Raw genomic sequence first — 27,460 nt, forward strand, 5'->3', positions numbered from 1 at the left:
CCTCATCTGCAGAGGTTTATTCCATAAACAGAACCAAAAAGTGGTTACAAATGTATCCCATAAAATACAGAAACTGTTAACCAGTATTGACACTGTGGAACCTGCTAAGAGATAAGAGTAAATACTTTTCGATAATACAAAATCAGTGGTCACTTACCATAGGGATATTGCAGGACTGATAGAGCACCATTACTGTACTCCTCGTGAGAATATTTATCATTGCTAAGGCATTTATCAAATTCATCAGACCCAACCAACACAGGAGTCCTGGAGGGAGAATCTAGAAAAAGCAACATTTTGTTTTTAGGTAATGCTATATTACATTCCCAGTACACTCCTCCATCCCCCATCCTAAATCCCAAGATGAAGGTACACAGGATTGACATTCATCCGCGTAGAACTCATGGCTACACATTTAGCCTTTTGTCCAGAATGGGGTTTCAGGAGAGTAGCCAAATTGTAAAAATGTAATTCTAGAATATATGAATTCATTGTCTGATGGCATGGGGATTATATATTACTACCTTAAAAACAAAAAAGGTAAACTTGCCAGGAACATTTCCACAAAATGGATGTTTAATATCCTGCATCAACAGGAAATGGAAACATGACTAGGGGTGTCTCTAACGTTCAGCAAACATCCAAACACCCTCGAAAAAGGATAGCAAGGTACTGTAATCTAGCTCAATAGATTAATGTAACAGCAACACTTGATTTCTTTATAGCGCATCATAATGCTAAAAATATCAAGCAAGATAGAAAGTACTCACGGATTAAAGGTTTCCATCGGATCCTGGGCAGAGTAACAACAGTATTTTCATTCCTTCTGGTATCTAGAGCTGTTGGATTGACAGGAAACTTTTCTGATATCCTGACTGATGACTGGAGGTAGAGTTGACCCCGGTACATTCCTGTGTACGCAATAAATGACATTTCTGTTATAATTGGCCAGACTTGCACAACATGATGAGACAAACAAGTTACTTACCCCTGATAACGTTCTTATGACTGGATGTTCCTCCAACGTATTCCTCATCTTTGACATGTTAATGTCCAGCTTCAGAAAACTTTTTTTGGCAGAGGGTGCACTGCGTCGATGGCGTTGAGTCAATGTCCATCGAAGGCCTCCGTCGAGGGCAACGTCCTCGGAGAACATACATAGCATGCACGGCACCCGTTGGCCTCAGTTCTGTTTTGCCTCCTCATCATGCAGCAGATACGCCCATAAATACGGGCATGAAAGTACTCAACATTGGTGAAGCGGAAGCTGCAATAGCATGGGAAAGTCTTCAGAGGGGTAGGATGGAAGGGCAATGAGGAATACGTTGGAAGAACATCCAGTCGAAAAGAACGTTACCAGGGGTAAGTAACGTGTTCTTCGAATGGATGGTGTCCTCCCAACGTATTCCTCATCTTTGACAGACTCCCAAAGCAGTAATAGAATTGGGAGGAGGGTGTAGAATTTATATATATGAAACATTTTCCAAAGCACTGCTTTGCCAAAGGCAAGATCTTGAAAATGGGAAGCATCCAGAGCAGAATGCTTTGTAAACGTGTGTATTGATGACCACGTTGCAGCATCACAGGTATTTTTTATAGGAACTCCCCTTTGAAGGGCTGTAGATGTGGCCATGCCCCTGGTGGAATGAGCCCGCAAACCTTCAGGAGGATCATTCCCTGCCAGATTGTAGCACTCAGAAATAGCCAAAATTATCCACCCAGTTTGTGTCCTGTATACCCTATGAATATTTTATCATCAAACCGTAATTTGGACTCGAAATGTAAAAGCTTAGAGCTCTGCTAGGATCCAACCTATGAAATCTTTCTTCCTCCTAACCAGGGTGAGGAGGAGGAGGGTAGAAGGAGGGAAGGACAATAGTTTGGTTCAAATGAAAATCTGAACTAATTTTCAGTATAAATGAAGGTTTGACCTTCAAGACAACTTTGTCCTTGTAGAAGACTAAAGGGTGGCTTCACTGACAGAGCCTGCAACTCGCTCACTCTGCGGGCTGATGTGAGAGCAATCAATAAAATGGTTTTAAAGGTTAATAACCTTAGGACACGTGTGCAGTGTTCAAAGGGTGCACACAAGACCAGATTTAGGTCCCAAACCGGAACCTGGAAAGGAGATTGAGGATACACATTAGTGAGTTCTTTCAAGAATTGAGTTACCAGTGGGATTTTGGAATAAGACTACTCCTCTGATGAGCACTTAAGGATGGACAGCGCTGCTAGATAACCTTTAATAGTACCAATCCGGAGTCCTGAATTGGCAAAATATAGTAGGAAGGACAATACATCTGGCATTTTACACAGAAAAGGATCCACATTCTTTTCCTTGCACCAGGTGCAAAACTTGTTCCAACAGCACAAGGATTTTGTTGATGGTCTTCTAGCCCAAAGCCACACCTCCATAACGTCATCTGGGAGGTCCCAATCCTTATATGTCAACCATTCAGAACCAAGCATGAAAGTTGAGAATGTTAACCTCTGGATGGAGAACCTGACTCTCCTCTCGTGAGAGAAAATCCTCTCTGTGGAAGACGTATCGGAGGACAGATGGACATGTCTAGAAAGTCCGGGTACCACGTCCTCCTGGCCCAATCCGGAGCAATTAGGATCATGCGCTTCCTGAACTTTCTCAACCTCCTGATCACGTGAGGAATGAAGGGGACTGGAGGAAACGCATACAGGAGTGGAAAATCCCAGAGCTCCTCTTGGGGGAAATTCCCTTGAGCAATATCTTTCACACTGCCGGTTGACATTGGTCGCAAACAGATCTACTTGAGGGGTTCCCCAAAGGGTGAAGATCTCTTGAAGGACTTCCTGAGCTAGTTCCCACTCGTGGGGGACTGTGCTCTGCCTGCCCTGCGTGTTCTCTCCGGCCAGGTGAACTGCTGATAGAAGATTCCTTCTTGAATTGCCTAGTACCAGAGCTGCATTGCCTCTCTGCACAGTGGTAGTGACATTACACCTCCTTTCTTGTTCAGGTAATATATGGCTACCGTGTTGTCTGTCATTATCAGGACATTTTTTCACCGGACAGAGGGCAGGAAGGCCTTCAGCGCTAGTCCGATTGTCCTCAGCTCCAAAGTTTGATGTGTAGTTTGGACTCCGATAGAGGTCATCAACTGCTGACTGTCAGATCTTTGGCATGGGATCCCCACCCCGCGAGTGAGGCATCCGTCAATACTGTAATCTCCGGTCATGGTTGCCGAAAGGGTTTGCCCTTCAGAATATTTTCCCTGTAGGCCCACCATAGAAGATCCTGCGAGACCCTGTCTGGAATTTGAAATTGTCATTCCGACATTGGTCCTAAAAATTGGGAACATTGTGTTCTTAGAGCCCACTGAAGGGATCTCATTCTCAGGCGGGCTTCTGGTACCAGAAAAAAGAGGATGTCATGAGGCCGAGCAACCTCAAGAAATCAAAGGTCGGAAGATCTTGGGCATTTTGAAATTTGGTAACCATCTGAAGAGTCTCTTGAGCCCTTACCTCGGGTGGTGAGCTCTTACTGGAGCTATTGAGAAGGCGTCATATATTGTAATTGAGGGAGAATCCCAATCTGTGGAGAGAATGGCAGTTGACTTTCAGATGATGCAGGGCTTGTCTGGGAGAACGGGCCCTGATCAGCCAATCGTCCAGGTAGGGGTGGACGTGAAACTCCCCCCTCCCTCTCCGGAGATTCGTTGCTGCCACCGCCATCAGTTTGGTGAAAAATCTCGGGGCAGAGGTCAACCCGAAAGGCAGAACTTGAAATTGATAGTGAGAACCGCCAACTGGGAACCTCAGATATTTTCTGTGCTGGAGATGGATTGGCACACAAAATGAAGCATCCTGTAGGTCCAATGGCACCAACCAATCCGGAAGTTGGAGTGCCTGAGGGATCTGAGAAAGCGTGACCATCTTGAACTCGTCCTTCCTGAGGAACTTGTTCAAGTATCTCAACTATCTCAAGTCCAAGATGGGCATCAGTCCACTGTCTTTTTTGGGGATCAAAAAATATGGGGAGTACTATCCCTTGTTCCTCTCCGCTACAGGTACCGGTTGTTTGGCACCTTTCTCCAGCAGGGTTAAAACTTCCTGCACAAGGTGCAGATCCGGAACCATCCAAGAGTGGCTCCCCGGTGGATTGTTCTGAGGTCTTCTTATGAAAGGAAGGCAGTAACCATGGGCTACTGTTTTCCAGAGCCCAAGTATCTGAAGTAATGTCTTGCCATTCTTGCAGATGGTGAGACAGTCTGCCCCCCCACTGGTGTACTGAGACTCAAGACCTCAGAGTGGTTTTGTGGCGGCAGCCGATGGTAAGGAGGCTGCTGCTTTAGCTTGCTTGGCACCTCTACCTCGTCCACCACGAGGAAACCTTTGGCTCTTTTGACTGGCCATTCCGCTCGCCCTTCCAAATGAGTAGTAGAAAAAAGATCTACCCCTCCAAGGTTGGTCCCTAAGACGAAAAGGCTGAGGTTGCCTAATAGTGGCGCCTAAAGACTTGGCTGCCGCCTTTGAGGTCTGCAACTTCTCAAGGCTCTTGTCAGACTTGCTGCCAAAAACAGGACACCCGTCAAAAGGCATGTTGAGAAGCCTAAACTGCACATCTGGCGCAAAACCGGATTTCAACCATGAATATCTGCGCTTCACAGTGCTGGTAGCCATGCATCTGCTTACACTATCCGCAGTATCCAATCCTGACGGAAGGGCTTCACAGTTAGCTCTTTGCCGTCCTTAACAATAGCCAATAAGCCATCCCTTTCTTTCCCCTCCGCAATAAGCCCTGCCGCCATAGATATGCAACCCTACAGAGTATATGAAGATTTTGCCACGGCACAAATGGAGTTGGCTGATTTCAGTCCATGCTCCCTGCTGGAAATACCTTTCTTGCCCATCCATCTACACGCTTGTCGTCCTTATCAGGAGGGATGATAGGGTACGCCACCGGTTTTGAAGTTGCTGTAGCCGCCTGCACCACCAGACTCTCCTGAGTGGGGTGTTGCAACAGGTAGTCGGGTCACTACTGGAGGGGCAGTATTTTTTGGCAGATTCTTATTAACTGCCGGATTAGTCTCCGGAGTTTCCCAATTTGAAGCCATCCTCTTTTGTAATGCCATAATGAAGGGCAAACAGGATCTGTCTGAGGACCTTTATCCAAAATAATCGGTTAGATCGTCCTATTCATAAGGGAGTGGTGGTCTGCTCCATCCTCAGTACTCTACAACTCTAGACATGAATTACCTGTATAGTGCGTCAGCATGTTTGCCCGGTTCAGTCCTACTGAACTCTAGTTCGGGTGAAGTATCAACTCCACTCACAGACTGTAAATTGTCATGTAGATCTTTAATCCTGACTCCTCTGTTATCAGACACTCTGGAGCATTGGGTGTCCCATATTGCAACCCAAAGGGAGCATCTTCCTCATCAGAGTGTTCCTCATCTTCATAGATTGAGCAGAGTGATTTTCAACTCCTTTCTGGGTAAAGGAGTATAAACTTTCTCAGATAAGGTTAGTGTAGGCTTCGATGGCCTTGAAGGCTTTGTTTGCGCCGATTGAGGAAGGGTGCTTGGCTTCGATGGAGCAGCCAGCGTATGCGGCGTAGCTGTTTTTGAAGTTATCTATGTCGAGAGCCTGACCGGTGTCCAAGATACCGTCAAAGGCCTGGCAGATGTCGAGGACACTGCTGGCGTCAAAGGTGTCAATGGTGTTGAGGACCTCGATCTCAACTTCTCTTCATCTGCGGAAGGCCTTGAGGGCTCCCAATGTTTGTCCGGCTGTTTTCCCGGGCTCGAGGGCACGCAGGATTTCAAGCGAGATCTATCCTTACCGGCTTGCTTTGAAAAACAAGGTCATGCTCCTACCAAGCCTTCAAAGATTTTTTTAACATTTCCTTTCGGAAAGCTTCCCATTCGGGTGTGGTAATTTTTTTGTGGGCCATGCGACCCTTTCGGGCGAGTCGTCTGACGAAAACGTCGAAGGCAACCTCTGGTGCCTCCTTTTCAACTTTTTTGCTGATAACGAAGAGTGGCGGGAGCCACTCCTAGACCAAGAGCGCTTTGCCTTCTTCCTCGGAGGAAAGAGACTCCTCTCAACTCGGTCGATTTAGCAGGTCGGGGCTTAGGGGATTTGGGTATTCTTCCTACCTGGAGTTTCCCCTTTCGCTCCCTCAAGGCCATTCCTATCATGGAATGACACTTTGAACAACTGGCTGTGTCGTGGTCCTCCCCTAGGTACCACAAGCAGACGCAGTCCGGGTCGGTAAGGGACATCTTGGACCCGCAGTCACATTTTTTAAAACCGGTCTTCAGTGTTGATGGTGTCGAGGATGGAGACATTTCGAAGGATTTTTCGAAGAATTTCGGGAAAACGAGTCGATGAGGCGTGCCGATTCTAGTTAGACAAAGCGAATGCGGTCGTGGAAACACGGAACTGAGGCCAACGGGCGCCGCACGTGCTATATATGTTCTCCGATGACGTCACGGCGGAGGCCTTCGACGGACATCGACGCAACGCCATCGACACAGAGCGCCCTCTGCTGAAAAAGGTTTGCCGAAGCAGCTGAAGCTGGACATTAACATGTCAAAGATGAGGAATAAGTTGGAGGACACAATCCATTCGAAAGGGCTATTTTCAAATGGAAATTACTTGACACTGACAGCTCCTAATCCACAAAAGGCAAATCGGTACTGATAACAAAATGTATCACTATTTGATTGTACAAATCCACAGAACATTGTTTCAAGAAAAACTCAGACGCAAATCCTTACCTGTAGGAGGTCCTATACAATAGAACGCATTGAATAGGAGGCCCAATACAATGGAACGCATTGAATAATGCACTTAAAATAATCTTTAAAAAAAAAATATTGTTCAACTAAGCATACAACAAAGAACAACCGAATCACTCCAAAATAAATAAACCTCTGCAACTGTGTGGGACACCATCTTGGAAATCGTGCGTACAGGGACTAATTCAAAACAGTTTATAAAGCAAATCCACTGCACTTCACTGAAACATCTGCATTCCCCAGCTACACCAGTCAGTCTTTTTGAATCTGCTAGGACATTCATGGCAAATAGCTATGTTTAGCGGGGAGGGAGGCAGCGTTATATGGAGGAAAGGAGACTATGGACTAATTGTACGTTAGTCACTACACTTAGTAACTTCCCTAATCCTAGATTCTGGACTCTTTCCTCTATATTTGTGGGGGATAATCAAGCAACATCTTGGGGAAGTGGACTTAACCTTACTCAAACAGGTTCTTTAGAACAGACTGACCAAACTAAGCACTGCCACTGGAACTCGTGTTCAAAGAATAGTGCTTACAGAAAGTCAAAAGCACTGTGCAAATGACCACCTTACAGATTACGGGCAAGCACACATGCCTCTGAAAGCCACCAAGGCCACTTTAAACTCTGACTACAAGTGTGTGAATACACTTGGCAACTCAATGGACACTATTGAACTAGCAATGGAGGCCTTAAATTCCCAATGTAACGACACCCGAAATGTGATTTTTTTAAAAAGCCTTCCTGAGACTATGTCACTAGTCCTGAACAAGGTCATTCTCAAGGTACTGCAAACAACTAAGGTGTGCAGAGTATTTCTGTCTCAGTTGAAGGATTTGGAGAAAAAGCGGGTAACGAAATGTCCTAAATCTCATGAAACTGGCAGAACGTAAGACAAAAGAAATGAATGGTCATTTGGGACACTGCATGTGAAATACTTTAAACAATTATTTGACTGATAGCATGTAGCTTTGAAATTCTGCATGCATATGTAGCAGCTACTAGAAATGCAGCCTTCAATTCACTATCTTAAGGTCCACTGAGGCATAGGCTTGAAGGGTATATGGGCCATGGTTGATAAGGAAACAAGATACAAGATATATGTGAGGGGGTCTTTAAAGAAGGAGAAAGGTGCAAGAAGGCTATCAAAATGTCCTTTTACCAGCAGGTTTGAAAGCGAAAGATTGGTCACACGCAGAAATGAATGGTTAGGAGTTGCAAGAGTCCAATCACGCCCATGATTTGACTAGATGGTAGAGTGAAAGGACCGCACACAGTCATAGGAACACAGGGGCTAAAATAAAAACCTTTGGTCAGACCACAGTAGCAGATGTGTAGCAACTTACTGCAATACCAAGGCCTTCTGGAAGCCCCCCTGGCTGCCAGAATTCCTTTTAAAATTATCCTAAGAATGACCCAGTCGGCTGAAGGTAAACTGCTTACGAACAAGGATAACAGTTTCAGAGTCAGAGGCGAGCGGTGAAGCATCATTCCCTTGCTGCATTAGAACATCCACCCTCACAGGGGCCAGCTGTGGAGAGTGCATGTCCAGTTGGTAGAGGTCTGAAAACCAGAACCTTGCTGGCCATCAGCAATTAGCCACAAACCCTCAATCTCTGAATCTTTTACACCACCTCTGGAGTGAAAGATGTCAAAGCAAATGCCTACACCTTCATGAAGATCCATTGTAACAGCAGAGTCTCCCACAATTAGTTAGGGGACTGCCCCATCCAGGGAACAGTTGGAAAGTCTAGTTCTCGTGGATTTTAAACAGATCTTATCTGAACGGGGTCCCACGTGGAAAAACCATTTCTGCAACATTTCTTGAGTCATTTGACTGTTCCCGTCTTCTCAACAAAGTGGACCCAGTGTACAATAAACCAACTAGGCGAGAGGTCAAGTGTAATGTATTTTGACTGAGAGCCTATTCCCACAACTGAATGGTGGAGATACTTTGCCACTCCATGTAAAACATTGCTGTTTTATGTATGTAGTCTGCAAATACACCAGTAATACCTACATCTCAGGAGGAAGGATTTCAATTCTCGGAAAATGGTTCCAGTGTCAACAAATTAATGTTTGACAAAGTCCTGTAGGGTACATATTGTGTGGTTGTTAATCTTGGCTACCTAGCCAGTCATAGCCAAGTATATGGTTATGGTACAGTTAGCTGCTGAATCCAGGGAAGGACAACCCAAATATGACCACTAGATATCCTCCCTAGCTTCCAGAGCAATGACCATGTTGACAGACTGAGCTTTGATTCCAGTTGACTACTCCTCTGATGAGCACTTAAGGATGGACAGCGCTGCTAGATAACCTTTAATAGTACCAATCCGGAGTCCTGAATTGGCAAAATATAGTAGGAAGGACAATACATCTGGCATTTTACACAGAAAAGGATCCACATTCTTTTCCTTGCACCAGGTGCAAAACTTGTTCCAACAGCACAAGGATTTTGTTGATGGTCTTCTAGCCCAAAGCCACACCTCCATAACGTCATCTGGGAGGTCCCAATCCTTATATGTCAACCATTCAGAACCAAGCATGAAAGTTGAGAATGTTAACCTCTGGATGGAGAACCTGACTCTCCTCTCGTGAGAGAAAATCCTCTCTGTGGAAGACGTATCGGAGGACAGATGGACATGTCTAGAAAGTCCGGGTACCACGTCCTCCTGGCCCAATCCGGAGCAATTAGGATCATGCGCTTCCTGAACTTTCTCAACCTCCTGATCACGTGAGGAATGAAGGGGACTGGAGGAAACGCATACAGGAGTGGAAAATCCCAGAGCTCCTCTTGGGGGAAATTCCCTTGAGCAATATCTTTCACACTGCCGGTTGACATTGGTCGCAAACAGATCTACTTGAGGGGTTCCCCAAAGGGTGAAGATCTCTTGAAGGACTTCCTGAGCTAGTTCCCACTCGTGGGGGACTGTGCTCTGCCTGCCCTGCGTGTTCTCTCCGGCCAGGTGAACTGCTGATAGAAGATTCCTTCTTGAATTGCCTAGTACCAGAGCTGCATTGCCTCTCTGCACAGTGGTAGTGACATTACACCTCCTTTCTTGTTCAGGTAATATATGGCTACCGTGTTGTCTGTCATTATCAGGACATTTTTTCACCGGACAGAGGGCAGGAAGGCCTTCAGCGCTAGTCCGATTGTCCTCAGCTCCAAAGTTTGATGTGTAGTTTGGACTCCGATAGAGGTCATCAACTGCTGACTGTCAGATCTTTGGCATGGGATCCCCACCCCGCGAGTGAGGCATCCGTCAATACTGTAATCTCCGGTCATGGTTGCCGAAAGGGTTTGCCCTTCAGAATATTTTCCCTGTAGGCCCACCATAGAAGATCCTGCGAGACCCTGTCTGGAATTTGAAATTGTCATTCCGACATTGGTCCTAAAAATTGGGAACATTGTGTTCTTAGAGCCCACTGAAGGGATCTCATTCTCAGGCGGGCTTCTGGTACCAGAAAAAAGAGGATGTCATGAGGCCGAGCAACCTCAAGAAATCAAAGGTCGGAAGATCTTGGGCATTTTGAAATTTGGTAACCATCTGAAGAGTCTCTTGAGCCCTTACCTCGGGTGGTGAGCTCTTACTGGAGCTATTGAGAAGGCGTCATATATTGTAATTGAGGGAGAATCCCAATCTGTGGAGAGAATGGCAGTTGACTTTCAGATGATGCAGGGCTTGTCTGGGAGAACGGGCCCTGATCAGCCAATCGTCCAGGTAGGGGTGGACGTGAAACTCCCCCCTCCCTCTCCGGAGATTCGTTGCTGCCACCGCCATCAGTTTGGTGAAAAATCTCGGGGCAGAGGTCAACCCGAAAGGCAGAACTTGAAATTGATAGTGAGAACCGCCAACTGGGAACCTCAGATATTTTCTGTGCTGGAGATGGATTGGCACACAAAATGAAGCATCCTGTAGGTCCAATGGCACCAACCAATCCGGAAGTTGGAGTGCCTGAGGGATCTGAGAAAGCGTGACCATCTTGAACTCGTCCTTCCTGAGGAACTTGTTCAAGTATCTCAACTATCTCAAGTCCAAGATGGGCATCAGTCCACTGTCTTTTTTGGGGATCAAAAAATATGGGGAGTACTATCCCTTGTTCCTCTCCGCTACAGGTACCGGTTGTTTGGCACCTTTCTCCAGCAGGGTTAAAACTTCCTGCACAAGGTGCAGATCCGGAACCATCCAAGAGTGGCTCCCCGGTGGATTGTTCTGAGGTCTTCTTATGAAAGGAAGGCAGTAACCATGGGCTACTGTTTTCCAGAGCCCAAGTATCTGAAGTAATGTCTTGCCATTCTTGCAGATGGTGAGACAGTCTGCCCCCCCACTGGTGTACTGAGACTCAAGACCTCAGAGTGGTTTTGTGGCGGCAGCCGATGGTAAGGAGGCTGCTGCTTTAGCTTGCTTGGCACCTCTACCTCGTCCACCACGAGGAAACCTTTGGCTCTTTTGACTGGCCATTCCGCTCGCCCTTCCAAATGAGTAGTAGAAAAAAGATCTACCCCTCCAAGGTTGGTCCCTAAGACGAAAAGGCTGAGGTTGCCTAATAGTGGCGCCTAAAGACTTGGCTGCCGCCTTTGAGGTCTGCAACTTCTCAAGGCTCTTGTCAGACTTGCTGCCAAAAACAGGACACCCGTCAAAAGGCATGTTGAGAAGCCTAAACTGCACATCTGGCGCAAAACCGGATTTCAACCATGAATATCTGCGCTTCACAGTGCTGGTAGCCATGCATCTGCTTACACTATCCGCAGTATCCAATCCTGACGGAAGGGCTTCACAGTTAGCTCTTTGCCGTCCTTAACAATAGCCAATAAGCCATCCCTTTCTTTCCCCTCCGCAATAAGCCCTGCCGCCATAGATATGCAACCCTACAGAGTATATGAAGATTTTGCCACGGCACAAATGGAGTTGGCTGATTTCAGTCCATGCTCCCTGCTGGAAATACCTTTCTTGCCCATCCATCTACACGCTTGTCGTCCTTATCAGGAGGGATGATAGGGTACGCCACCGGTTTTGAAGTTGCTGTAGCCGCCTGCACCACCAGACTCTCCTGAGTGGGGTGTTGCAACAGGTAGTCGGGTCACTACTGGAGGGGCAGTATTTTTTGGCAGATTCTTATTAACTGCCGGATTAGTCTCCGGAGTTTCCCAATTTGAAGCCATCCTCTTTTGTAATGCCATAATGAAGGGCAAACAGGATCTGTCTGAGGACCTTTATCCAAAATAATCGGTTAGATCGTCCTATTCATAAGGGAGTGGTGGTCTGCTCCATCCTCAGTACTCTACAACTCTAGACATGAATTACCTGTATAGTGCGTCAGCATGTTTGCCCGGTTCAGTCCTACTGAACTCTAGTTCGGGTGAAGTATCAACTCCACTCACAGACTGTAAATTGTCATGTAGATCTTTAATCCTGACTCCTCTGTTATCAGACACTCTGGAGCATTGGGTGTCCCATATTGCAACCCAAAGGGAGCATCTTCCTCATCAGAGTGTTCCTCATCTTCATAGATTGAGCAGAGTGATTTTCAACTCCTTTCTGGGTAAAGGAGTATAAACTTTCTCAGATAAGGTTAGTGTAGGCTTCGATGGCCTTGAAGGCTTTGTTTGCGCCGATTGAGGAAGGGTGCTTGGCTTCGATGGAGCAGCCAGCGTATGCGGCGTAGCTGTTTTTGAAGTTATCTATGTCGAGAGCCTGACCGGTGTCCAAGATACCGTCAAAGGCCTGGCAGATGTCGAGGACACTGCTGGCGTCAAAGGTGTCAATGGTGTTGAGGACCTCGATCTCAACTTCTCTTCATCTGCGGAAGGCCTTGAGGGCTCCCAATGTTTGTCCGGCTGTTTTCCCGGGCTCGAGGGCACGCAGGATTTCAAGCGAGATCTATCCTTACCGGCTTGCTTTGAAAAACAAGGTCATGCTCCTACCAAGCCTTCAAAGATTTTTTTAACATTTCCTTTCGGAAAGCTTCCCATTCGGGTGTGGTAATTTTTTTGTGGGCCATGCGACCCTTTCGGGCGAGTCGTCTGACGAAAACGTCGAAGGCAACCTCTGGTGCCTCCTTTTCAACTTTTTTGCTGATAACGAAGAGTGGCGGGAGCCACTCCTAGACCAAGAGCGCTTTGCCTTCTTCCTCGGAGGAAAGAGACTCCTCTCAACTCGGTCGATTTAGCAGGTCGGGGCTTAGGGGATTTGGGTATTCTTCCTACCTGGAGTTTCCCCTTTCGCTCCCTCAAGGCCATTCCTATCATGGAATGACACTTTGAACAACTGGCTGTGTCGTGGTCCTCCCCTAGGTACCACAAGCAGACGCAGTCCGGGTCGGTAAGGGACATCTTGGACCCGCAGTCACATTTTTTAAAACCGGTCTTCAGTGTTGATGGTGTCGAGGATGGAGACATTTCGAAGGATTTTTCGAAGAATTTCGGGAAAACGAGTCGATGAGGCGTGCCGATTCTAGTTAGACAAAGCGAATGCGGTCGTGGAAACACGGAACTGAGGCCAACGGGCGCCGCACGTGCTATATATGTTCTCCGATGACGTCACGGCGGAGGCCTTCGACGGACATCGACGCAACGCCATCGACACAGAGCGCCCTCTGCTGAAAAAGGTTTGCCGAAGCAGCTGAAGCTGGACATTAACATGTCAAAGATGAGGAATAAGTTGGAGGACACAATCCATTCGAAAGGGCTATTTTCAAATGGAAATTACTTGACACTGACAGCTCCTAATCCACAAAAGGCAAATCGGTACTGATAACAAAATGTATCACTATTTGATTGTACAAATCCACAGAACATTGTTTCAAGAAAAACTCAGACGCAAATCCTTACCTGTAGGAGGTCCTATACAATAGAACGCATTGAATAGGAGGCCCAATACAATGGAACGCATTGAATAATGCACTTAAAATAATCTTTAAAAAAAAAATATTGTTCAACTAAGCATACAACAAAGAACAACCGAATCACTCCAAAATAAATAAACCTCTGCAACTGTGTGGGACACCATCTTGGAAATCGTGCGTACAGGGACTAATTCAAAACAGTTTATAAAGCAAATCCACTGCACTTCACTGAAACATCTGCATTCCCCAGCTACACCAGTCAGTCTTTTTGAATCTGCTAGGACATTCATGGCAAATAGCTATGTTTAGCGGGGAGGGAGGCAGCGTTATATGGAGGAAAGGAGACTATGGACTAATTGTACGTTAGTCACTACACTTAGTAACTTCCCTAATCCTAGATTCTGGACTCTTTCCTCTATATTTGTGGGGGATAATCAAGCAACATCTTGGGGAAGTGGACTTAACCTTACTCAAACAGGTTCTTTAGAACAGACTGACCAAACTAAGCACTGCCACTGGAACTCGTGTTCAAAGAATAGTGCTTACAGAAAGTCAAAAGCACTGTGCAAATGACCACCTTACAGATTACGGGCAAGCACACATGCCTCTGAAAGCCACCAAGGCCACTTTAAACTCTGACTACAAGTGTGTGAATACACTTGGCAACTCAATGGACACTATTGAACTAGCAATGGAGGCCTTAAATTCCCAATGTAACGACACCCGAAATGTGATTTTTTTAAAAAGCCTTCCTGAGACTATGTCACTAGTCCTGAACAAGGTCATTCTCAAGGTACTGCAAACAACTAAGGTGTGCAGAGTATTTCTGTCTCAGTTGAAGGATTTGGAGAAAAAGCGGGTAACGAAATGTCCTAAATCTCATGAAACTGGCAGAACGTAAGACAAAAGAAATGAATGGTCATTTGGGACACTGCATGTGAAATACTTTAAACAATTATTTGACTGATAGCATGTAGCTTTGAAATTCTGCATGCATATGTAGCAGCTACTAGAAATGCAGCCTTCAATTCACTATCTTAAGGTCCACTGAGGCATAGGCTTGAAGGGTATATGGGCCATGGTTGATAAGGAAACAAGATACAAGATATATGTGAGGGGGTCTTTAAAGAAGGAGAAAGGTGCAAGAAGGCTATCAAAATGTCCTTTTACCAGCAGGTTTGAAAGCGAAAGATTGGTCACACGCAGAAATGAATGGTTAGGAGTTGCAAGAGTCCAATCACGCCCATGATTTGACTAGATGGTAGAGTGAAAGGACCGCACACAGTCATAGGAACACAGGGGCTAAAATAAAAACCTTTGGTCAGACCACAGTAGCAGATGTGTAGCAACTTACTGCAATACCAAGGCCTTCTGGAAGCCCCCCTGGCTGCCAGAATTCCTTTTAAAATTATCCTAAGAATGACCCAGTCGGCTGAAGGTAAACTGCTTACGAACAAGGATAACAGTTTCAGAGTCAGAGGCGAGCGGTGAAGCATCATTCCCTTGCTGCATTAGAACATCCACCCTCACAGGGGCCAGCTGTGGAGAGTGCATGTCCAGTTGGTAGAGGTCTGAAAACCAGAACCTTGCTGGCCATCAGCAATTAGCCACAAACCCTCAATCTCTGAATCTTTTACACCACCTCTGGAGTGAAAGATGTCAAAGCAAATGCCTACACCTTCATGAAGATCCATTGTAACAGCAGAGTCTCCCACAATTAGTTAGGGGACTGCCCCATCCAGGGAACAGTTGGAAAGTCTAGTTCTCGTGGATTTTAAACAGATCTTATCTGAACGGGGTCCCACGTGGAAAAACCATTTCTGCAACATTTCTTGAGTCATTTGACTGTTCCCGTCTTCTCAACAAAGTGGACCCAGTGTACAATAAACCAACTAGGCGAGAGGTCAAGTGTAATGTATTTTGACTGAGAGCCTATTCCCACAACTGAATGGTGGAGATACTTTGCCACTCCATGTAAAACATTGCTGTTTTATGTATGTAGTCTGCAAATACACCAGTAATACCTACATCTCAGGAGGAAGGATTTCAATTCTCGGAAAATGGTTCCAGTGTCAACAAATTGATGTTTGACAAAGTCCTGTAGGGTACATATTGTGTGGTTGTTAATCTTGGCTACCTAGCCAGTCATAGCCAAGTATATGGTTATGGTACAGTTAGCTGCTGAATCCAGGGAAGGACAACCCAAATATGACCACTAGATATCCTCCCTAGCTTCCAGAGCAATGACCATGTTGACAGACTGAGCTTTGATTCCAGTTGACCAGGAGGTGCAGCTGAAGACTCCTTGTACCGTGTCTGACAAACGGGGCATTTAAAATATATGAAGCCATTAGGCCTAGGAATGTTGGGTAACAGAAGGCAGGTGTAGTGTTCTTCTCAAAAGTGGCCTGCAGATCTCTGATACGCTACAAAATAATGAAAACACCCACAGAGCGTATTCCATACATAGCAGATAAAAAGAAGAGACTGGGTAGGATAGATAGCTGCCGGGGTCTCCAGAGTGGAAGATGATGTGACCAGTGTGAGAAACCGAAACCTGGAGGGTATTCTCATATCTGTTCCCCAGGGATCTTCTGTTCGGGTGGCCAGGGACGGGCCACTGCTTTTGGATCCTGACCCTGAAGATGGACAAGTGAGGGAGGATCACCTGGGTGGAGGTCCTCTGGGATTTGAGAGAGGGTGCCTGAACACTAGGTCAGTGTTGGTGAAGTGGGGATACCATGTCTCCCCCCTTCACCAACAGTGACCTATCCTACCCTCCCTCATTCTTCATGGAATATTGTCCATTTTATTCCATTGTTCCCTGTAGTTTACCACCAAATACTGAAGAGAGGAAGAGTCAACTAAGAGTAGTGCACACTTGCTATGGCAAACACCACTCTAGTATGGAACAAAGGAGAGTGGCCTGGAGACATTTAGAAATGAAGATCAGGCATGTCACACTAACAGGCGTGTACAAGGTCAGGCAATTGAGTCTAATCTACCTCACCTGCAACCTGTTAGTAATGCAACCAAATAGTAATGGTAAAGAGTGTAAAAGGTGGAGCCCAAAATCACAAAGAGAGAGAAGGGAGAGAAACGGCCATGTTGGTACAAGAAGCAGAGGTGCTGGCAGCAATCCAGGCAGGCATGCCAGAGGGACTTTGAAGGACTGGGAAACCTCTTATTGGAAGATGGGCAGCAGATGCTGCGATACAGTAGAGTAACAAGAGCCACCCGCGCCTAGCCCGGGTGCAACTGAAGCTGCAGAAGATGCCGGGGACGCGGACGGCATCTGATGCAGAGTAGAGAAGCCGGCGTGCATCTGGAGACGTGCCCGGCGGGCTGGCGGGAGGTGCTGCAGAGAACTGGTGTCGGAGGACACCGGAGTGCTCTGACGGAACCGCAAATAGGTAACGGTCCACGAGCATAAGTAAATGCTACCCATATTGAATACGGAACTAAAAGAAAGCTACTAATTGAATACACTATGATGGTATTTGAATGAGCACAAGTAAATACTACACACATTGGATACAGAACTGAAAGAAAGCTGGTAATTGAGTAAACTACGATGTGCTGAATGGTGAATGAACCCTTCAAGCTAAACAGACATACTAAATGGCACACGGCCACTAACATGCAGTATGAACTTTGAACATCACAATTGCAAAGATAATAAAGGCTGGCAATAATAACTGCAAACATGTCACAAGTGTATGACAAGCCAAGAACTGTTATCCAAGAGTGTTACAAGTGCAGAAAGTGAAAACCCAAGGCAAAACAGCCTACGAGGTGCCGAGCAGCTTTGGTGAGACTTCTGACCTGTGATGGGTGGATCGTGCAGTCTGACAACTCCACAAAGGCCAGAAAGTCTTCTAGTAAACTAGATATTTCTAGATATTCCATATCTCTCCTTTCCCAACAGACTCTCCGCAGTCCAATCAATCGTTATATCAAGACTGGACTACGCAAACCCCCTATACCTCAGAGTCCACACGTACCAACTGAATAAACTCCAAAGGGCACAAAACGCGGCAGCCAAATTGCTACTTGCGCTCGGCCCAAGAGACCCCATCTCCGCAGCCCTTAAGACGCTGCACTGGCTACCAGTAGCCCGAAGAGTGACTTTCAAAACCTTATGCATCTCCCATCTAGCACTGCATAAAACCGGACCTCAATATCTTCAAGACAAGCTAAAATCCTATCACCCCCCACGCACCCTAAAATCAAGTTCATCCGGCCTCCTAGTCATACCAAAGACAAACTCAGTCAGGTTAGGCGGATCATCATTCTCAGCCTTGGCCCCCACGCTATGGAACTCACTCCCACCCCACATCCGCCTTACTGAGGATTTAACTTCTTTCCGCAAACTGCTGAAAACCTGGCTCTTCCCCTAAAACCAACCCGTACCAAACTAACCCAAACAAACTAACAGTATCTCAATGACACCAATCCAAAAAACTACCTGATACGACAAATTGACAGCTAATAACCCAAATATAAATTAGAAGGACAAACAGAATCAAACGAATAAAGTAGATCAAAGCAGTGAAATGGGTAATAAGAATAAATCATACGGATTCGGTAAAGAGATTTAAACTCCGGAAATTGACATAATGCATGAGGAATGAACGAAGTGAATGGCGTGGATGAAATAGTTAGAATGGATGAAGCAGGTGGAACAGATGAATGCGCTGAGTGGAGGAATGCACGAGTGGAAGAACAGATGACTATAGTTCAAATGAGTGTGGAAATCGAATGTGTATATAGATCGGATGAGTGTATAGAATGGATGAACATGTTGAACGGGTGAGTGTGTAGAGCGGCTGGGTGTGTAAAGCGGACGAGCGTGTAGCGCGGATGAATGCGCAAATACAGAGAAGCGAGTAGAACCCAGGAGTGTGTAAAACAGATGAATGTGCAGAACGGATGAGTGTAAACCAGAGGAGTATGTAGAGCGGATGAGTATGTAGAGCGCATGAGTGTGGATAGCGGATGAGTACGGAAGTGCGGTGAGTGTGTAGATCACTGGAGCAGATGAATGTACAGACCAGGCGAATGTATAGAGCGGATGAGTGTATAGCGCGGATGAGTGCACAGAGCAGATTAATGTATAGAGCGGGTGAGTATATAGAGAGAGGATGAGTGTACAGAGCAGATGAAGGTATAGAACAGATGAGTGTAGAGATGACTATATGGAACAGGATATTGCTGATGAATGCTTGAAAAGCACGAGGGCGGGGAGCGGATGTGTCCGGGGAGCGGATGTGTCCGGGGAGCGGATGTGTCCGGGGAGCGGATGAGTGCAGGGAGCGGATGAGTGCAGGGAGCGGATGAGTGCGTGGAGCGGATGAGTGCGGAGAGAGGATGAATGTGGAGAGCAGACGCGCGCTGGGAACTGTTGAGTTCAGGGAGCAGGCGATTGCATAGGGTGGGTGATTGCGTAGAGCAGATGAAGGTGTATTGCATGCGAGGGGATAGAGGGGACAAACGCCTAGAGCGGATGAGTTACACAGACCGGGTGAGTCTGTAGAACGGATGAATGCGGAATGCATGCAGAGTGCAGGGAACGGATGGTCGAGCGGAGTGTGACGGATGAGCTGAGCTGAATAATGTGTAGAGTGGAGGACTACATACAACAGACTAGTTGGTAGGGCCGGCAAATATATAGAACAGACAAGTGCATATGAGCAAATGAATGCTTAAGAAAAAAAGGGGTACATAGAGGAATGAGTGCCTAGAGGGGGCGAGTGCCTAGAGGGGGCGGACACGTAAAACAGGTGAGTGGGGTGAGTGCGTAAAACCGGTGAATGCATAGCACGTGTGAAGACAAAGCGGAAGAATACCTGAAACGAACGAGTGCCGGGAACGAACGAGTGCCTAGAGTGAATGGACGTGCTGCGTAGAGTGGACGAGTACGTAGAACAAACGAGCACAGACGGCATCCAGTACTGACGAGTGCGTATAATGGATGTGTACATAGAGCTACTGAATGCGTAGACCATGGGGCTGACAAGAGTGCTTGCGTGGGGCAGACAAGAGTGCTTGCGTGGGGCAGACAAGAGTGCTTGCGTGGGGCAGACAAGAGTGCTTGCGTGGGGCAGACAAGAGTGCTTGCGTGGGGCAGACAAGAGTGCTTGCGTGGGGCAGACAAGAGTGCATGCGTGGGGCAGACAAGAGTGCATGCGTGGGGCAGACAAGAGTGCATGCGTGGGGCAGACAAGAGTGCATGCGTGGGGCAGACAAGAGTGCATGCGTGGGGCAGACAAGAGTGGATGCGTGGGGCAGACAAGAGTGCATGCGTGGGGCAGACAAGAGTGCATGCGTGGGGCAGACAAGAGTGCATGCGTGGAGCAGACAAGAGTACACAGGGCAGACTGGAGCGCGCGGGACGGACTGGAGCGCGTGGGGTGGTCTAGAATGCATGAGTGCGTGGAGCGGACCGGAGTGTGTAGAGCAGACTGGGCTGCACGGAGTGGATTGGAGTGCATGGAAAGGACTGGAGCACATAGAATAGCGTGACGTATATAGTAAGGTTTGGAATGCAGAGAACATTGAACACAGAGATACTATGACACCATTCGGTACAACTGTTGTCATACCAACATCTGCCGCACACTCCACATCATTCTAAGTAAACACTGCTGGTTACACACCCCCCCAGCCAGGCGCTCTCCTCAGGCCTAACGCAGGCACATCCGGTCTGGATAAATCCTGCCAGAACGAACACATACTCTTGATCTCTCAACCACCACACCTACCGCTAAGAAGCAGCTATTACACAAATACCCACCAGCTGCACACATACCCGGTGCTCACATGCACCTTTTGACTCTCTACTGATCTGAACTTCGGTTCCCAAGGGCGTTCAACCTACCAGTGCCTTCAGACCATACCAATGGTATATAAGGCGCTATATAAATGCAAAATAACAATAACAATAGTAGGAACATTACAAGCATCAAGAATCAAAGCAAAGAAAAGTATAGGGTTTATGGTTGCGTGCCCTATGATGGGAGGACGGTGTGGTCTGATAACTGCACCTTGACCAGGAAACCCTGACAGTCTGCTGTAAAGAATTGTGAAACAATTGGTGAAGCAAACCTGAATATGGGTCAAAATGACCCAGTGTTTCCTTTTGAACTTTGAACAGATGAAACCAACGTGAGTGTGGTGCAAAGTCTTGGGGGAAGGGAACCATGGGAGTCAAAAAACCAGAGAACTCTGTCCTTGGGAAGGGAGTCCCAGGACCTCTGTTTTTTGTGAACTATGCTACATTCGAACCTGGAGAAGGTAATTTCAGAACTTAACCAAACACTACTGTAATGTACTTCTACTGGAACTGTATTAAAACTGAAATGGGGAATCCAAGAAGAACTCCACTGAAAGTAGCTTAGTCTTTACATTTGAACACATATTTTGCTGAGAAGATTCCCACACCATGTTTTGTAATAGTTGAGAGGACAAGCATAGGTTTTGACATAGATTATTTTGGATTTACAAACACAAACTTCCCTTAGTTTCTTTAGGCAAGGAAAATCACACCATAGTATAGGGCATCACACCATTCCGATCATTAATAAAGTTTAGTTTTGAACTATACATCTGTTGTCCGTCATCTCTTGATAACATGCCTGTCTCACACCCTGTAAAGACTGGTAGGGGGTGTCTGTACTTCCGCTCTCTATATGGTAGAGGAGAGGCACAGCGGACCCCAGCCAAGATTCTCTATAAGGTAGCAATAGACGAGCAATCAAGGCCTAGCTTCTCAGGAGGTGATGCAGGCTGTTTCTTAAGTACAGTGCAGTCCCCGAACCCCCACAAAGGAATGTCCACACACTGTATTACTGAAAACACAGTCTTTATATAATTAATATTCAAAGGTATGTACACGATCACAACAACGCACTTTGTACTCGGAAGTCAATAATGATAAATATATACAATTCTAAAGTGGTACCACTAATGTTATCAAATCTCATTAAAGTGCATCAACTGTATGGTTAAAATGTCACAAAGATTAATAACGAGGAAACCAGCAATAGAGATAGGAAGGAACGCAAGATGGTTGAAACAATAGGCAGAATACTGACCCCTACCACTAGGCACAGTTCTGTGTGGAGATCCCCCCCACCTGGGCAACCTGTAAATAAAGATATATAGCACAAGCCCAGTCCATATAATGTTCGATAGTCTTACTTCTTCCTATTAAGGTTTTACCCCCCCCAATGTACCTGGCGGAGTAGAGTTCTCCGACGCTGCGCCGACCGATCCTTCTTGAGTGCCTCCCTTTCAGGCGGGAGCCACGGATCGTCTAGAGGCGTCGGGGAACTTGGCGTTCAGTGTCGGGGAATCGACGGCCCTTCTTGAGTGCCCTCCCTTTAAGGCAGGAGTCACGGGTCGAACGTCCGACAGTGAACAGGGTGAACTACGGCAGAGAAGTGGCAGCTACGTTCCTAGCGGTGCTCGTCAACGACAGTGCATTGGTGTCCTGCAAGGAAGAGGCGTGCGGGGCACCTCGGTGACGATAGTTCTGGACCGCAAAGAGAGGATGAAGAATGAAGAACTGTGGCCCAGCAAGGGCATCGAGTCGTCGGCGTCTGTGGTCTTTAGGTGGCGGGAAACCCACCGGTGGATGCTCCTCGGCGCGTCGCCGGTCAGGCCTTCTCCAGCGGGAGACAAGCGGGGGACGATGCAGACGAGGGCATCCGATGATCAATTGAAGTTCTTAGGCAAACGGGAGCACGGCGGCTCCGGTCGGCGATGGCGGTCGTCGACAGTGGCAGACAACAGTCCGGGTGCTTCTCCTTGGAGCTCCGCAGCAGTTCCCGTATCGGGTCGGCAGCCTGTCGAAGGTCTGTCTACCAGGGAGCGTTGGCAAAGATCAGCTGTGCAATATGGTCCCTCGTTGCTCGGGACGAGGGCGCCTTACCAGGTCCTCTCTGGGTCAGTTCTTGGAAACACAGCAGCCTTCAGATTGCGAGGGAGAGCCACAGCACGCCTTCTCGTCCAGCGGGGGTTTCAAGGTCAAGCGTCAGTTACTCCAGTTACTCGTCGTAGTGGACTTCAGCTTCTGAACATGATTCCTAGCAGGGAGAGGTCCCCAGATATACTGTTGATCTCCCATTCATTCCGCTGGGTCACACTCAAGCATCCAATCACGACTACGGGCATTCATGCAGGCAGCCAGCCAATCAGTTTTGCAAAGGTAGCGGGCGCCCCTCTCTCGAAAGAACAGACTTGATAACCTGTTCAGTGGTTATTAACCACTTGAGAGTTCGCAGCCACTGATTTTACTCACTGTGCCTTTCACAGATGGTAAATATCCATTTGCATATCAGTCTTTGTCCTGCCCAGGGGCAGTCCAGTACCGAAATGCAATGGCAATTCCAACCTGAACGAGAGTACCACCAGCAACCCCATACACGTGTTTCACCCTTGTTGGGGATCATCAGTGAGGTGAAGCTGATGCCTCTCTAAGCATAGTGAGAGGGAGACCACGTCTAGTTGTCCCCAGGAGACCTAGGGTTACCAATCCCAGGTTCCTTGAAAAATAGTTTTGCAAAGGTAGCGGGCGCCCCTCTCTCGAAAGAACAGACTTGATAATCTGTTCAGTGGTTATTAACCACTTGAGAGTTTGCAGCCACTGCTTTTACTCAATGTGCCTTTCACAGATGGGAAATATCCATTTGCATATCAGTCTTTGTCCTGCCCAGGGGCAGTCCAGCACCGAAATGCAATGGCAATTCCAACCTGAACGAGAGTACCACCAGCAACCCATACACGTGTTTCACCCTTGTTGGGGATCATCAGTGAGGTACACGAGGTATACAGGCCATTCACCTCTCTCCAGACACTCACAACAAGTTATGTGTATTGGGACAAGTACCGAGCCATTCAACACTCCAAGCCGCATTCATACCGGTTTCGGGCAGGGTTGTCTCAGTCATTGTGTCAACCACCAGCTACTAGACACCCACAACACAGAATGCATATTCGTCACACACTCTATTCACCCAGGTCCCACCCACAGGAGGTACCCACAACATACATCACCGGGAAGGCTCCAGCCAGTCTGGCCGGACCTTCACAACAACACCATATATGGCATTTCCACCCAACAGCCAGTCAGGGGGAAGGGACAGAGTCAGGGCTTCCCAGGACTTTGGGAAAACAAGGTAATGGGTAATAGAAAGCAAGAGGCCACCGGGGCCATCTTGTTTTTCATCAGGAATCAACTGATCCCAATGGCAGGGCCGGGGTATCCCAAAATGGAGGATACTCCGTGCACCTGTCAAATTCAGCATGGAGCTGCCACCAGCCCATACCCTGCTCTGTGGGCCACCCACAGGTGCCCAAAAACATACACTAGGGGCACAGGGTTGTACCCCCACCCATGGGTGCCATAAGGGTATCCCACAGGTCCATTCACCAAACCAAAAGAAAGAGCTGCACAGCCAGGAGTCCCACATGAACTCCTGCGCGGAAAACACGACAGAACACACGATAAAGAGCAGTAAAGGACAAGGATACGGAGGCCCTGTCCCTCCGATGCATTTCCAGCATCACACACCCGCCATTGCTCAAGAAGGGGCACTCCGGAATTACCCTCAGATGGAAGTGGGAGGCCATTACAGGCATAAGCTTCATGAAAACTATGGAAACTAAGGCAGCAAAGGATGGCACTGTACTTAAATTACACAACCCCCAGAGAGAAACTCAAACATATGGGGTGGCCAAATGTTTAGAAGTAAAAAAGCATACTTAAGATCCACCACACACATCAATACCATAGTACAAGTCTGCGTGGGATTAGTTTGCCCTCAGTTATCTTGTACTTCTCTTGGGGAAGGAAAGTATAGAAGGATGAAAGGTCTAACATGTTGCGCAATCCAGTGTGGTGGTTCTTCAGCATCGTTAAGAAGCCCAGAGACCTCCCAGGAGAGGAAGCCACCCCCCCCATCACATGGGTATCAAACTAGTTTTTGATCTCAACCAGTAGGTCAATGGTGATTGTCTGGGCTATAGGAGATGAGTGGGACAGAGCATTAGGGAAAGTGTGAGTAATGGTCTTTGCACACCAAGGTTGGAACATATGGGTTTGAGGAAATGGAGAATCTAGACGATTCATGCCACATACTGGGAACAAGTGAGCCGAGATAAAGCTATCTATATTTTAGTGTGAAGTTGAAGAGGACTAGAAGAAAAAGCCATTGGTGGACAGTTTAAGTTTAGGGGACGTTCTACATGGACCATTTGGAGAGGAGCCCACCGGTTTGCTCAGACAATCCAAAAAGGGATCAATCTTGTTTAGAGTGAGAGGATCTGGAAAGGATTTGACAAAGTGTTTAGTAATAACCGTAAGAGACTTGGCAGTCAAAGTCTTCTGTTAATTCCTCATCAGCCACCCCTCTCAAACTGAAGATGCAAGACTAGGATTTAACCACTTTTTGACATTTAGTTGCCCTAAGCAAAGCCAATCCTGGCATTGGAGGTCAGCCAGGGTGTGCATCCCTTGGCTGTTGTGATCACATGGAGGAGTGAGAGGTCACAAAAGCCAATGGACACTTATTTGGCATCCCCAAATTCCTTACACAGCTTTTGGTTGCACCCTGCAAGAATGGCATAAGCTTTTGTTTGAATCAAGTGACAAGTTCTGGTACACCACAGAACAGTGGGCTCAAACCTCTCCAACTGCTCCTACTCCTCTATCATGGAACTCTAGTATTTCCTCTTTGTGATGAATCCGATGGACTCATCCCTATTTTCCCAGCAGTGACCTCCTCCCATGTGGGCAGGGGAAGGCCGCCGCTACCTGACAACCCCGGTGGTGGCATTATGAGGGAGGATCACATGGAAGGAGATGACCATAGTGGTAAAGTGGTGACTCCCTTAGGAGAGAAGATCTTCCTCTTCTTGTGAGGATGAAGATCCTTTAATTCCCAAATATTTAATGGCATGCTGTCACTGTATCCGTCCCTCCTATGAGAAAACCCAAAGAACATTCTATGAAAAATACCTTGGGAAATCATCAAATATGACGTCTTCCAATTATCATGATTCTGTCTTGGGTAGAAATTCTAACCCTAATGTCAAAGCACCTAACATTTACATAGCCGCTCATAACTCTGATAACTATCAGTTCAATTCTCCATCAAAACTAAAATCACCATGGAAAATTTAAAACCATTATGGACTTCAAGAGCCATAATGCTTATGGTACTGGGTCGAGGAAGAGGAATCAATGATGATCAATGGTGCTACTAAGAAGAATGTACAGTCTACTTGTTTTAATACAAAGCACCTGAGCAGGGCATTTAAATGTGGTAATCAAGCAGAGGGAGTAGCCAAACCAGAAGTTGTCATGAGAGAAGCCGATGGAGTTTCACAAGTCACTGAACCAGGAAGCAGTTGAAGCAGAAGAACTGACAGCACCAGCAGAAGCCGATGCAGGAAAAGAAGGTGTACAGTTTTGCAGAGTACGCAGAGCTGGAAGCAGAGTCGAAGAAGATGGCAGCAGAGACAGAAAGCCAGCCATACGGGAGAGGTGCTACCAACCAGAGGAGAGTCACTCACTCAGATGTGCTGCAGAACGCAGTCACGAAGGAGCCTGTGGAGCTCCAGAGAAGAACTATGCTGGCGGTGGCAGGAGAGCTATCCTGGTCGCAGTGGTACTACATCTCAATAGCAGAGAGTGACACGGAGACGCCAAAAAAAAGCCTGGGAGTTGGCTTGGAGAGATCGGCAACTCCCGGACGTTCAGAGCAGAGCAATTGTCACTAAAGAACAATTTAGAATGTTTTGAATGTTGAATATTTGTAACCCACATTGCCAACAGCCAAGAGAATATAAAGGTGAGAGAAAAGGGCAACTAGGGCGCAAATCCTTTCATGAAATATCAGTTTGAAGAAAACCTGGAACCCACATTGCCAAAAAACTATAAAGTCAGGAAAACATTGTACAAATCTCCTCACAAGGGATATTGGTGTGGAGAAACTTGAAACAAGGGTTGCTACTAGTAGAGGTTATTCCTGGCAGGCGAGTAAACCAGGAAAGAAATATTTTCCTTTGAAGAAACATAGTTGTGATAAAAAGTGTTTGCGAAAGAAACCATTATCTTTACCATCCGGACAAACTGTTAGACCTTTGCTTTGGTGTTCTGACAAGAGTAGCATACAGAAATAATAATTGTGATGTTCTTAATACCACTCAACATCTTGGGAAGAAACAGTTGCTTTGGTTTTGAACAAGTGTTTTGTGAAAGACATTTATTTTCCCATTTTGAAAGACATATTGGATGGAAAAGACATTTTCACTGAACTGAACAGAATTTTATTTAAACAGAATTCTTTCTAAAGTCTTCCTGTATTCATTCAGGGGAAGGGAATTACACCCTGGTCACAAGGATTGTTTTGTGAGAGAATTATACATTTGCACTTTTTGTTGAACCACGATACATTTGCCTTATGCACTTTGACTATATGCTAGTGTGAGGGTCAGATATATTTGTACACAAGGTGATCCCTCTTCAGCTTTGGTTTGCTAGGCAGAAACATTCTTCTTAGGATAGGGAAATGTAGGCGTATATCTTGCTCCTCTTTATTTTGAATAAATATGGCAAACATTGAGAACAATACAACTTTGTGTCCGCCTCTCATTGCTGACCCCCTCACATCTCCCACGCCCATCCACTGAGCATGCCTTTTATATTGTAGAGCTTTGATCGCCACCATACAGGTAAGATAAAACCAACTGCATTGACTTTCCCCAAAATTCTATTGCCAATGACTTTCTGGATTTATCAGACTCTGGTTACGGACCATCCATTCTG

At 46.7% G+C, this 27,460-nt stretch overlaps 1 protein-coding gene across 4 annotated transcripts in view; it reads right to left on the reverse strand.

The window, feature by feature from the left end:
* EIF2AK3 (eukaryotic translation initiation factor 2 alpha kinase 3) overlaps positions 1-27,460 on the reverse strand; it is a 394,300-nt gene that overhangs the window by 222,082 nt on the left and 144,758 nt on the right. For all 4 annotated transcript variants that reach the window (XM_069632207.1, XM_069632205.1, XM_069632206.1 and 1 more), the window contains exons 7-8: positions 771-911; positions 158-280 (exon numbers count right to left, since the gene is read on the reverse strand). In XM_069632207.1, coding sequence (XP_069488308.1) covers positions 158-280; positions 771-911 — 264 coding nt within the window. The remainder of the gene's footprint in view (positions 1-157; positions 281-770; positions 912-27,460) is intronic.

Source organism: Ambystoma mexicanum, chromosome 6q (assembly GCF_040938575.1).
Source record: "Ambystoma mexicanum isolate Mex_15411 chromosome 6q, UKY_AmexF1_1, whole genome shotgun sequence".
Classification (NCBI taxonomy): Eukaryota; Metazoa; Chordata; class Amphibia; order Caudata; family Ambystomatidae; genus Ambystoma; species Ambystoma mexicanum.